The sequence below is a fragment of the Stegostoma tigrinum genome, chromosome 5 (assembly GCF_030684315.1).
Source record: "Stegostoma tigrinum isolate sSteTig4 chromosome 5, sSteTig4.hap1, whole genome shotgun sequence".
Taxonomy (NCBI): domain Eukaryota; kingdom Metazoa; phylum Chordata; class Chondrichthyes; order Orectolobiformes; family Stegostomatidae; genus Stegostoma; species Stegostoma tigrinum.
The window spans coordinates 130,590,914-130,603,143 of record NC_081358.1 but is presented as its reverse complement, the minus strand read 5'-3'; the positions used below and the strand labels follow the sequence as shown (position 1 = coordinate 130,603,143).

Genomic DNA, 12,230 nt, shown 5'->3' with positions numbered 1-12,230 from the left:
GGGTAGGGCAGTGGATGCTGTCTATATGGACTTTAGTAAGTCTTTGACAAGGTTCACACAGCAGACTAGTCATGAAGATTAGATCACATGGGATCCAGGGAGATCTAGCTAATTGGATTCAAAACTGGTTCAATGGTAGGAAGCAGAGGGTGATGGTTGAAGGTTGTTTCTCAGACTGGAGGCCTGTGACTAGTGGCGTTGGGACCTTTGTTACTTGTTACTTACATAAATGATCTGGATGTGAATTTACAAGGCATGATTAGCAAGTTTGCGGATGATACAAAGTTAGGATCTTGATCAGATGGGAAAGTGAGCTGAGGATAGGCAAATGCAATTCAATACAGATACGTGTGGGGTGTTGCATTTTGGAAAGTCAAACCACCTCTGGACTTATCCAGTAAATGGTGAGGTCCTGAGGACTGTTGTGGAACAGAGGGGCCGAGGAGTAGAAGTACATAGTTCATTGAAAGCATCACTACAGGTGGACAGGGTAGTGAAGAGAGCATTTAACAAGCTGGCCTTCACCAGTTGAGGCATCAAGTACAGGTGTTAGGATTTTATGTTATAGTTGCAAAAGTTGTTGGTGAGGCCGCACCTGGAGTATCGTGTACAGTTCTGGGTCATCCTCTTATGGGAAAGACATAATTAACTGGAAAGACACAGTTAAACTGGAGAGTGTGCAAAGAAGATTTATGAGGATGTTGCCACGACTAGTAGGCCTGAGTTTGATATTGGCCAGGATAGGACTTTATTCCTCGGAACACAGGAGAATGAGGGGAGGCCTTACTGAGGTGTAGAAAATCATGAGAGATGTAGATAGGATGAATGTATATCGTCTTTTTTTTCCTGACATGGTGAATTGAAAAGTAGAGGGAATAGGTTTAAGGTGAGAGGGGAAAGATGTAACAAGGACCTAAGGGGCAATGTCTCCACACAGAGAGTGATGTGGAATGGGCTGCCAGGGAAAGTGGTGGAGGCAGGTACAATAGCAACATTTAAAAAACAAGATAACAAAGTGTGGAGCTGGATGAACACAGCAGGCCAAGGAGCATCTTAGGAGCACAAAAGCTGGCATTCCGGGCCTAGACCCTTCATCAGATGAAGGATCTAGGCCTGAAACATCAGCTTTTGTGCTCCTGAGATGCTGCTTGGCCTGCTGTGTTCATCCAGCTCCACACTTTGTTATCTTGGATTGTCCAGCATCTGCAGTTCCCATTATCTCTGATCACATTTAAAAAACATTTGGATAGGTACGTGCATGAGAAGGGTTTAGTGGGAAATGGACCAAATGTAGGCAATTAGAACACGCCCTAGTGGGCTCCATTATCAGCATGAACCAGTGACCCCACCTCACTCCACACTCACTCTCACACAGACAAACAATCTCAATCATTCACTGTCTCACCCAAAACGTCTGGCCTTGCTTTTGTGAGGACAGTGTGAAACAGGCAAATATGCTCAAACAGGTTGATGTTAGGAAGGAGGATGTGCTAGAAATTTTGAAAAAATATGGGGACAGATAAGTCCTGGGCCAGATGGGATATACCCAAGGTTACGATGGGAAGCGAGGGAAGAGATTGCTGCCCCTTTGGCAATGATCTTTGCACCCTCACTGTCCACTGAAATAATACCAGACGATTGGAGGATGACAAATGTCGTTCCCTTGTTCGAGAATCCTGGGAATTATACACCAGTCAGTCTTACTTCTGTGGTGGACAAATTATTGGAGGGGATTCTGAGATGTAGTATTTATGATTATTTGGAAAAGCACAGTTTGATTTGAAATAGTCACATCGCTTTGAGAGGGGCAGGCCATGCCTCACAAGCTTTATTGAATTCTTTGAGGATGTAACAAAGCACATTGATGAAGGTCGAGTAGTGGATGTAGTGTGTGTGGATTTTAACAAGGCATTTTATAAGGTTCCCCATGGTACGCTCATTCAGAAAGTAAGGAGACATAAGATTCAGGGGAATTTGTCTGTCTGGATACAAAACTGGCTGTACAATAGAAGACAGAGAGTGGTAGTAGATGGAAAGTATTCAGTCTGGAGCTCGGTGACCAGTGGTGTTCCCCAGGGATCTGTTCTGGGACCCCTGCTTTTTGTGATTTTTATAAAGCACTTGGATAAAGAAGTGGAAGGGTGGGTTAGTAAGTTTGCCGATGGCACACAGGTTGCTGGAGTTGTGGACAGCGTGGGGGGGCTGTTGCAGGTTGCAACAGGACATTGACAGGATGCAGAGCTGGGCAAAGAAATGGCAGTTGGAATTCAACCCAGAAAAGTGTGAAGTGATTCATTTCGGAAGGTCGAATTTGAATGCAGAATACAGTGTTAATGGCAGGATTGTTGGCAGTGTGGGGGAACAGGGGAAATCTTGGGGTCCACTTCCATAGGTTATGCTGCAGCTCTATAAAACCCTGGTTAGACCACACTTGGAATATTGGGTTCAGGTCTAGTTGCCTCATTATAGGAAGGACGTGGAAGCTTTAGAGAGGGTGCAGAGGAGATTTATCAGGATGTTGCCTGGTCTGGAGGGCAGGTCTTATGATGAAAAGTTGAGGGAATGAGGGCTTTTCTCATTGTAGCAAAGAAGGATGAGAGGGGACTTGATAGAGGTGTACAGGATGATGAGAGGCATAGATGGAGTGGATAGCCAGGCACTTTTTCTCAGGAAATGACAATTACGAGTGGCATAATTTTAAGGTGATTGGAGGAAGGTATAGGCGAGATATCAGAGGTAGGTTCTTTACTCAGAGAGTGGTGGGTGAGTGAAATGCACTGCCGGAATTGGTAATGGAGTCAGCTACATTAGGGTCATTTAAGTGACTCTTGGATAGGCACATGGATGATAGTAAAATGCAGCGCACCCAGGTTAATTTAATCTTAAGAGTAGGACAATAGACCAGCACAATATCATGGACAGAAGGGCCTGTACCATGCTATACTTTTCTATGTTCTATGTTCTCTCTCTCTCCCTACCTGTACACACACATGCTATAAATAACCTCAGTACCAAGATAATTCCCACAGGAATGAGCCTGCACCAATATTGTCTGGTCTTGACTGATGAAAATCTTTTCCCAAATCCATAGAGAAGGTTGCACAATGTTTTAACAAGGTGACAGTGGGCTTGTGCTTAAACATGTCTTCATGGTGCAATTGCTTTCAGTTTTTTTCCTTAGCCTGCACTCAGTCTGATTGGACTGTCTGATAGACACTTGATTATTTGCAAATTCTTTACATTCAGTAAACCTGTGAACTTCAATGCTTACCTCTGGAATGACCTGAACTTGGGATTGACAGCTTCCTCTGCACGAGCTGACTGCCACATTTGTCAGATGGCATTGACCCTTGGATATGTTCCGAATTTCGGTGAAATGTTGGCACTTTGGAGAGACATCTAGCAGAAGGGAAACATTACACAATCAGGGGCACAATCGTCTTGCACCAACAGCTCATTCCGACTTTCTTTTGCAATGATCGGGCTCCGTGTTTCCGGCTGGACTTCCAAACCCAGCCTCTTCAGAAAATTGGAGCCAATCACTGGATTGTTAGAGAGCAAATGGAGACCATATAGTGTGCAGTGCCTGTAGCTTTCAAATGAGGATCATTCTCTTGGGTGAACCTCCCACTTCCTCATACCCCTGCTCACCATTTTGATTTGAAGAATGATCTGTTGCCTTCTTCAATGCCTCAATTGAATCCACCTCCCCCACATTTCCAGATAGTGCCTTCCACACCCTCATGGCTCGCTCTTTGAAAAAGCTTTTTTTTTTGCATTATCCTTTTTCATTTACACGCCACTTTAAATCTACACCATCTCATTCTTTCCTCCTTTTAGAAGCAGGAACAGCTTCTCCCTATCAACTCTATCCACTCTCCGCTATCAGACCTCTCTCAACCTTCTTCTCTCCAAGGAGAACAGTCCCAATGTCATTCTGTCCTCATCGCTGAAGTTTCTTAATGCTGGAACCATTCCTGTTGAATATGTAGAAAGAGGAATGAAGAGGGACGTTATTGTTTTATGCTTGCAGTTCTTATGATGTTCCGATGTAACTGTGTGCATCGTGTCTACGTTGCCACTACACCTACCCACAACTAGGCAGAAACATTTTGACACTGACACTAGGGATGGGTGCACATTAAAGTGCCCAAGGTAAGGTCAGCAGCAGAGGGGATGTCGATGGGAGACCATGGGAAATGCCCACAAAACAATGACATTTACACAGTGGTTCTAACAACAATAGCAGGTACTGAAAATTAACTTGTTCAGTTTAAGACCAGGACCAGAATGTGGACTAGAGTTGGAAATGGATAGTTAACTTGTAAATTATATTGCACACCAGGAGCTGGGACCCAATGTTCTAAACATCTTCAATCTTATTCAAGAAGGCACTAAAAGATAAATTCTTTTCTGTTCTGTAGATCTCTATGAATCTATGGATTACCTGAGTAGTGTTCAGTTCAGACCCAAGCATATTCTACAGCTTGGGGAAAACAACCAATATAAGAGGAGGCTTGGGTAGTAAGAGAGAGTGACTAATGGCTGCATTCCCCAGTCCAGGTTGCTCAATGATGTCTTTGTTGCATGAGTATTGAGGACACTACTCAGTTGTTAATCTAATTGATATGGCAACAGTAGGCCAAAGGTTAAGACTTTAATTTCTCAACTTAAGAAGATCTTGGAAAAAGGGACAAGGATCCAGGGCAGAGGATTTAATACTTAACAAGACCTGGTATGGGTAATTCTGAGCTTGGCCACAGTCTGAGAGACTCATACCTGGTCCATTCATAAACCTACCAATGTGCAGGAAAATCTTTTAAACAATTAAGACAGAAATGAGGTCTGCAGTACCTGAAGATCATGGATACTCGAGCAGATGAGGGAAAGCCAGATACACGCTCACAAAGGTGGAGGGGGTGGTGTTCCCATGTATCTACTGCCCTTGTCCTTCTAGGTAGAAGTGGCTTGGTTGGCACCACATCCACAAGATTCCACTCCCTCCACCACTGATGCTCAGTCGCAGCAGTGTGTACTGTCTACAGGATGTACTGCAGAAATTTACCAAAGATCCTTATCAGCACTTTCCAAACTCATAAACACTTCCATCTAGAAGGACAAGGGCAACAAATACATGAAACACCGCAACTGCATGTTCCCCTCTGACTCTTCATCATTCTGACTTGGAAATATATTGTCATTACTTCACTGTCACTAGGTCAAAATCCTGGAATTCCCTCCCTAAAAGCATTGTAAACCCATAGCACATGGACTGTGGCAGTTCAAGAAGACAGCTCAACATTACCTGCTCAAGGGACAACAGGGACAGGCAATAGACAATAGACAATAGACAATAGGTGCTGGAGTAGGCCATTCGGCCCTTCGAGCCAGCACCACCATTCATTATGATCATGGCTGATCATCCACAATCAGTATCTTGTTCCTGCCTTATCCCCATAACCCTTGATTCCTCTATCTTTAAGAGCTCTATTTATCTCTTTCTTGTAAGCATCCAGAGAGTTGGCCTCCACTGCCTTCTGGGGCAGACCATTCCATATATCCAGCACTCTCTGGGTGAAGAAGTTTTTCCTCAACTCTGTTCTAAATGGCCTACCCCTTATTTTTAAACTGTGTCCTCTGGTTCTGGACTCGCTCATCAGCGGAAACATGCTTCCTGCCTCCACAGTGTCCAATCCGCTAAAAATCTTATACGCCTCAATCAGATCCCTTCTCATCCTTCTAAACTCAACTGTATACAAGCCCAGTCGCTCCAATCTTTCAACATATGATAGTCCTGCCATTCTGGGAATTGACCTCGTGAACCTACGCTGCACTCCCTCAATAGCCAGGATGTCCTTCCTCAAATTTGGAGGCCAAAACTGCACACAATACTCCAGGTGTGGTCTCACCAGGGCCCTGTACAGCTGCAGAAGGACCTCTTTGCTCCTATACTCAATTCATCTTGTTATGAAGGCCAGCATGCTATTAGCTTTCTTCACTGCCTGCTGTACCTGCATGCTTGCTTTCATTGATAATGGGAACTGCAGATGCTGGAGAATCCAAGATAACAAAGTGTGGAGCTGGATGAACACAGCAGGCCAAGCAGCATCTCAGGAGCACAAAAGCTGATGTTTCGGGCCTAGACCCTTCATCAGAGAGGGGACAGAGCAAGGGGTGAGATGTCAGACCGAGGGGGAGAGAGGGAGAGGGGACATCTGATGAAGGGTCTAGGCCCGAAACGTCAGCTTTTGTGCTCCTGAGATGCTGCTTGGCCTGCTGTGTTCATCCAGCTCCACACTTTGTTTGCTTGCTTTCATTGACTGATGGACAAGAACACCTAGATCTCGTTGTGCTTCCCCTTTACCTAACTTGACTCCATTGTGATAGTAATCTGCCTTCCTGTTCTTGCCACCAAAGTGTATAACCACACATTTATCCAAATTAAACTGCATCTGCCATGTAGGCGTCCACTCACCTAGCCTGTCCAAGTCACCCTCTGTTCTCATAACACCCTCCTCACATTTCACACTGCCACCCAGCTTTGTGTCATCGGCAAATTTGCTAATATTACTTTTAATGCCTTCGTCTATATCATTAATATATATCGTGAACAGCTGCGGTCCCAGCACCAAACCTTGTGGAACCCCACTGGTCACTGCCTGCCATTCCGAAAGGGACTCATTTATCACTACTCTTTCCTTCCTGTCAGCCAGCCAATTTTCAGTCCAAGCCAGTATTTTGCCCCCAATACCATGTGCCCTAATTTTGTTCACCAATCTCTTATGCGGGACTTTATCAAAGGCTTTCTGAAAGTCCAGGTACCCTACATCCACTGGTTCTCCCTTATCCATCTTCATAGATGCTAGGCCCAGCCAGCGATGCCCACATCCCACAAATGAATTAAAAAAAAACATATTCCTAGCCTCTGACCTGTTAGGAATCTCCCTGATATGGTTTCACTAATGCCCTGTATAACTCCAACATCATTTCTGAATTTTGTATTCATGTAAATCTGCAAGAACATTTTACGTAGCACCTTATCAAATGTCTTCAGGAAAGCAAGGTAAAGTAAATCACCCAGTTCCCTCTAGCCCACAGTATGCATTACTACTTCAACAATGGCCAAAACACTGGTGAAAAGATGTTTCTTTCAGGAAACTATGTTGACTTGGCATTGATTAATTTGAGCTTCTCTAAGCGCGCTAAGGAACTCCTACAGAGATGTCCTGGAGCTGAGATAATTGATCTCCAACTACAACCATTTATCTATGTGCTGGATATGAATCTAACAGTTTTGAGCTCCTTATTGAAGGAGAGATATACTGGCAATGGAGGCCATTTTCAGGGGAGCAGCCATTATCTTATGAGGAGAGATTGAGCAGATTGGGCATCTACTCACTGGAGTTTAAAAGAATAAGAGGCAATCTTATTGAAACAAATAACATTCTTAGGAGACTTGATGTGGAGCGGCCAGTGTTGGACTGCGGTGGACAAGGTCAGAAATCACATGACATCAGGTAACAGAACATCGGCTTATTTGAAAACACAAGTTTTTGGGGCCTTGCTCCTTCTTCAGGAGTTAGTGAGAGAAGGACTATCAGACACAGAATTTATAAATAAAAGATCAAAGGACCACACCAATGACGAGGATGTGTTAAAAAAACCTAAGATGCCGTTAAATCTTTAATCAGTTAGAAGGTTTTAATTGATTAATACGTGGATATAAATCACCACATTCCTTAAATATCCCTGCCCTGAGAGAACGAAGGTTTTATCACTATAAAGAATTCTTACTTTAGAAATAAAAACAGTCTGACTCCAAACCAAAACTCAGACCGATCCTAAGCAAGGCTTCTAGCCTAACATGCATTATCTGACCTAAAATGTCATCTCTTCTTTACACTGAGAAAACCTTTCGACTGAAAAATTGATAGCGATAGGATGAGAATCTGATCTAGGCTATCTTCACTTACCAGGAATTTCCTTCCTGCAGACAGGACAGCATTTTCCAGGATCCTCAACTTTTACATAACCCTGCAATTCATGAAAAAAATAATTGTACACTTGAAACACACATGATGAAAACAAACAACTTTCAAAACGTAGAATAAAGAGACACACATGTTCATCAGTGGCTGGACATTCAGCCCATCATTTCAATGGTGGTTCTTTGCTGGAACAATCCTGAAGTAATGAGATTAGATTCCCTACAGTGTGGAAACAGGCCCTTCAGCCCAACAAGTCGACACCGTCCCTTGAAGCATCCCACCCAGACCCGTCCCCCTATAACCCACACACCCCTGAACACTACGGGCAATTTAGCATGGACAATCCCCCTAGCCTGCACATCTTTGGACTGTGGGAGGAATCCAGAGTACCTGAAGGAAACCCACGCAGACACAGGGAGAATGTGCAAACTCCACACAGACAGTTGCCTGAGACTGGAATTGAACCCAGGTCCCTGGTGCTGAGAGGCTGCAGTGCTAACCACTGAGCCACCAATGCAATTGTCCTGTTATGTTCAAACTGTGTTATTTGGTTTCAAGTTCTCCCATGGACAGCAGATCATGGAGCAAGCAGATTCTAGCCTCCTAGTTTCTATGCTTTTAAGTTTATGCACATACTCTGTTAAGACCTTAAAGATTCTCTTTCTTTTGCTTGAGTTGCATCTTACTGTTTGGAATGCCAGCGGTCACAAGTACAGCCTGTTCAATATTTCCTCATAATACAGCGCAAGAACTGCTGTCAACACATTTAAAAGCTTCCAAAAATAAATCCAATAGAGTACTTTCGTTACAAAAAGAGAAGTTGCTGGAAAAGCTCAGTAGGCCTGCCAGTATCTGTGAAGAGAAATCAGAATTATTGGTTCAGGTCTGGTGACCCTTCCTCAGAATTTCCTCAGAACCCCTAAACAAAGAAGGGGTTCTGAGGAAGGGTCACAGGATCCAAAACATTAACTCTGATTTCTCTTCACAGATGCTGCCAGACCTGCTGAGCTTTTCCAGCAATAGCTATTTTGTTTCAGATTTACAGCATCTGCAGTTCTTTCAGTTTTTATGCAGTACTCCTGTTATTTTTTCATTGACCCATAAGTCTCACAAGTGAATAAAAATAAACTGAGCATCACTGCCTGGACCCAACATTTATTGCCCATCCCTAGTTGCACTTGAGAAGGTGGTGGTGAGCTGCCTTCTTGAACCGCTGTGATCCAAGTACTGTAGGTTGACCCATTGTGCCGTTAGGAAGGGAATTCCAAGATTTTGACCCAGCGACACTGAAGGAATTGTGAGATATTTCCAAAGAATGGAAAATGGTTGAAGTCCCATGTGCATTCTTTACAACACTATCAAACTGCTCAACACCTTCAGTGTTCCGTGGACAAGGACCCCAAATCCGTCCGAGCTTCCTAATGTCCTGCCATTCGTTGATTACTCCCTTGTCTTGGTGATAATGGGAACTGCAGATGCTGGAGAATCCGCGATAACAAAGTGTGAAGCTGGATGAACACAGCAGGCCAAGCAGCATCTCAGGAGCACAAAAGCTGACGTTTCGGGCCTAGACCCTCCATCAGAGAGGGGGATGGGGAGAGGGTTCTGGAATAAATAGGGAGAGAGGGGGAGGCGGTCTGAAGATGGAGAGAAAAGAAGATAGGTGGAGAGGAGAGTATAGGTGAGGAGGTAGGGAGGGGATAGGTCAGTCCAGGGAAGACGGACAGGTCAAGGAGGCGGGATGAGGTAGTAGGTCGGAAATGGAGATGCGGCTTGAGGTGGGAGGAAGGGATGGGTGAGAGGCAGAGCAGGTCAGGGAAGCGGAGACAGGCTGGACTGGTTTTGGGATGCAGTGGGGGAAGGCGAAGGGCTGGACTGGTTTTGGGATGCGGAGAGGGAGGGGAAATTTTGAAGCTTGTGAAGTCCACATTGATACCATTGGGCTGCAGGGTTCCCAGGCGGAATATGAGTTGCTGTTCCTGCAACCTTTGGGTGGCATCATTGTGGCACTGCAGGAGGACCATGATGGACATGTTGTCTGAGGAATGGGAGGGGGAGTTGAAATGGTTCACGACTGGGAGGTGCAGTTGTTTGTTGCGAACTGAGCGGAGATGTTCTGCAAAGCGGTCCCCAAGCCTCCACTTGGTTTCCCCAATGTAGAGGTGGCCACACCGGGTACAATGGATACAGTATATCACATTGGCAGATGTACAGGTGAACCTCTGCTTAACATGGAAAATCATCTTGGGGCCTGGGATGGGGGTGAGGGAGGAGGTGTTGGGGCAAGTGTAGCACTTCCTGCGGTTGCAGGGGAAGGTTCTGGGTGTGGTGGGGTTGGAAGGGAGTGTGGAGCAGACAAGGGAATCACGGAGAGAGTGGTCTCTCTGGAAGGCAGACAAGGTATGGGGATGGAAAAATAGCTTGGGTGGTGGGGTCGGATTGTAGATGGCGGAAGTGTTGGAGGATGATGTGCTGTATCCGGAGGTTGGTGGGGTGGTATGTGAGAACGAGGGGGATCCTCTTGGGGCGGTTGTGCGGGGGCGGGGTGTGAGGGATGTGTTGCGGGAAATGCGGGAGATGCGGTCAAGGGTGTTCTCGACCACTGCGGGGGGAAAGTTGCGGTCCTTGAAGAACGTGGATATCTGGGATGTGCGGGAGTGGAATGCCTCACCGTGGGAGCAGATACGGTGGAGGCAAAGGAATTGGGAATAGGGGATGGAATTTTTGCAGAGTGGTGGGTGGGAGGAGGTGTATTCTAGGTAGCTATGGGAGTCAGTGGGCTTGAAATGGATATCAGTTTCTAGCTGGTTGCATGAGATGGAGACTGAGAGGTCCAGGAAGGTGAGGGATGTGTTGCAGATGGCCCAGATGAACTTGAAGTTGGGGTGGAAGGTGTTAGTGAAGTGGATGAACTGTTCGAGCTCCTCTGGGGAGCAAGAGGCGGCGCCGATACAGTCATCAATGTGACGGAGGAAGAGGTGGGGTTTGGGGCCTGTGTAGGTGCGGAAGAGGGGCTGTTCCACGTAACCTACAAAGAGGCAGGCATAGCTGGGGCCCATGCGGGTACCCATGGCCACCCCCTTTGTCTGTAGGAAGTGGGAGGAACCAAAAGAGACGTTGTTGAGGGTGAGGACGAGTTCGGCTAGGCGGATGAGGGTGTCGGTGGAGGGGGATTGGTCGGGCCTGCGGGACAGGAAGAAGCGGAGGGCCTCGAGGCCATCTGCATGAGGAATACAGGTGCAAAAGGACTGGACGTCCATGGTGAAAATGAGGTGTTGGGGGCCAGGGAATTGGAAGCTCTGGAGGAGGTGGAGGGCGTAGGTGGTGCCATGGATGTAGGTAGGGAGTTCCTGGACCAAAGTGGAGAAAATGGAGTCCAGTTAGGTGGACATGGGTTTGGTGGAGCAGGAACAGGCTGAGACAATAGGTCGGGCAGCGCAGGCGGGGTTTGTGGATTTTGGGAAGGCGATAGAAATGGGCCGTGCGGGGTTGGGGAACAATGAGGTTGGAGGCTGTGGGTGGGAGGTCCCCTGAGGTGATGAGGTCATGGATGGTGTTGGAGATAATGGTTGGTGCTCGGGGGTGGGGTCATGATCAAGGGGGTAATAAGAGGAGGTGTCGGAGAGTTGGCGTTTGGCCTCAGCGATGTAGAGGTCAGTGCACCATACTACCACTGTGCCACCCTTGTCTGCGGGTTTGATGGTGAGGTTGGGTTGGAGCGGAGGGAGTGGAGGGCTGCCCGTTCTGTGGGGGAGAGGTTGGAGTGGGTGAGAGGGGTGGAGAGGTTGAGGCGGTTAATGTCTCGACCGCAGTTGGAGATAAAGAGGTCGAGGGAGGGTAGGAGGCCTGGGGGTGGTGTCCAGGAGGAGGACTTGTGTTGGAGGCGGTTGAAGGGGTCAGTGGAGGGAGGGTTAGGCTCCCGGTTAAAGAAGTAGGCGTGGAGGCGAAGGCAGCGGAAAAACTGCTCTATGTCCAAACTTGACTGGTATTCGTTGATGTGTGGTTATAGGGGGACAAAGGTGAGCCCCTTGCTTAGGATTGACCGTTTGTCCTCAGTCAGTGGGAGGTCTGGGGGGAAGGTGAAGATTCGGCAGGGCTCAGTGTGGCTCTCTCCTCTGGGGTTGCTGGCTGTGGAGGTTGTGGGCGGAGCGATGAGGTTGTCGGCTGTGGGCAGGGTTCCGTCGGCGTCGGCTGTGGACGGGGTTCCGTCGACTTGTTTTGTTTCTTCTTGCAAATGGCATC

The 12,230-nt window shown here is 46.7% G+C and overlaps 1 protein-coding gene across 1 annotated transcript in view; it reads right to left on the bottom strand.

The window, feature by feature from the left end:
- Positions 1-12,230, bottom strand: part of sspo (SCO-spondin) — a 517,250-nt gene that overhangs the window by 12,866 nt on the left and 492,154 nt on the right. The window contains exons 106-107 of the mRNA XM_059646360.1: positions 7,974-8,034; positions 3,272-3,399 (exon numbers count right to left, since the gene is read on the bottom strand). Of these exons, the coding sequence (XP_059502343.1) occupies positions 3,272-3,399; positions 7,974-8,034 (189 nt within the window). The remainder of the gene's footprint in view (positions 1-3,271; positions 3,400-7,973; positions 8,035-12,230) is intronic.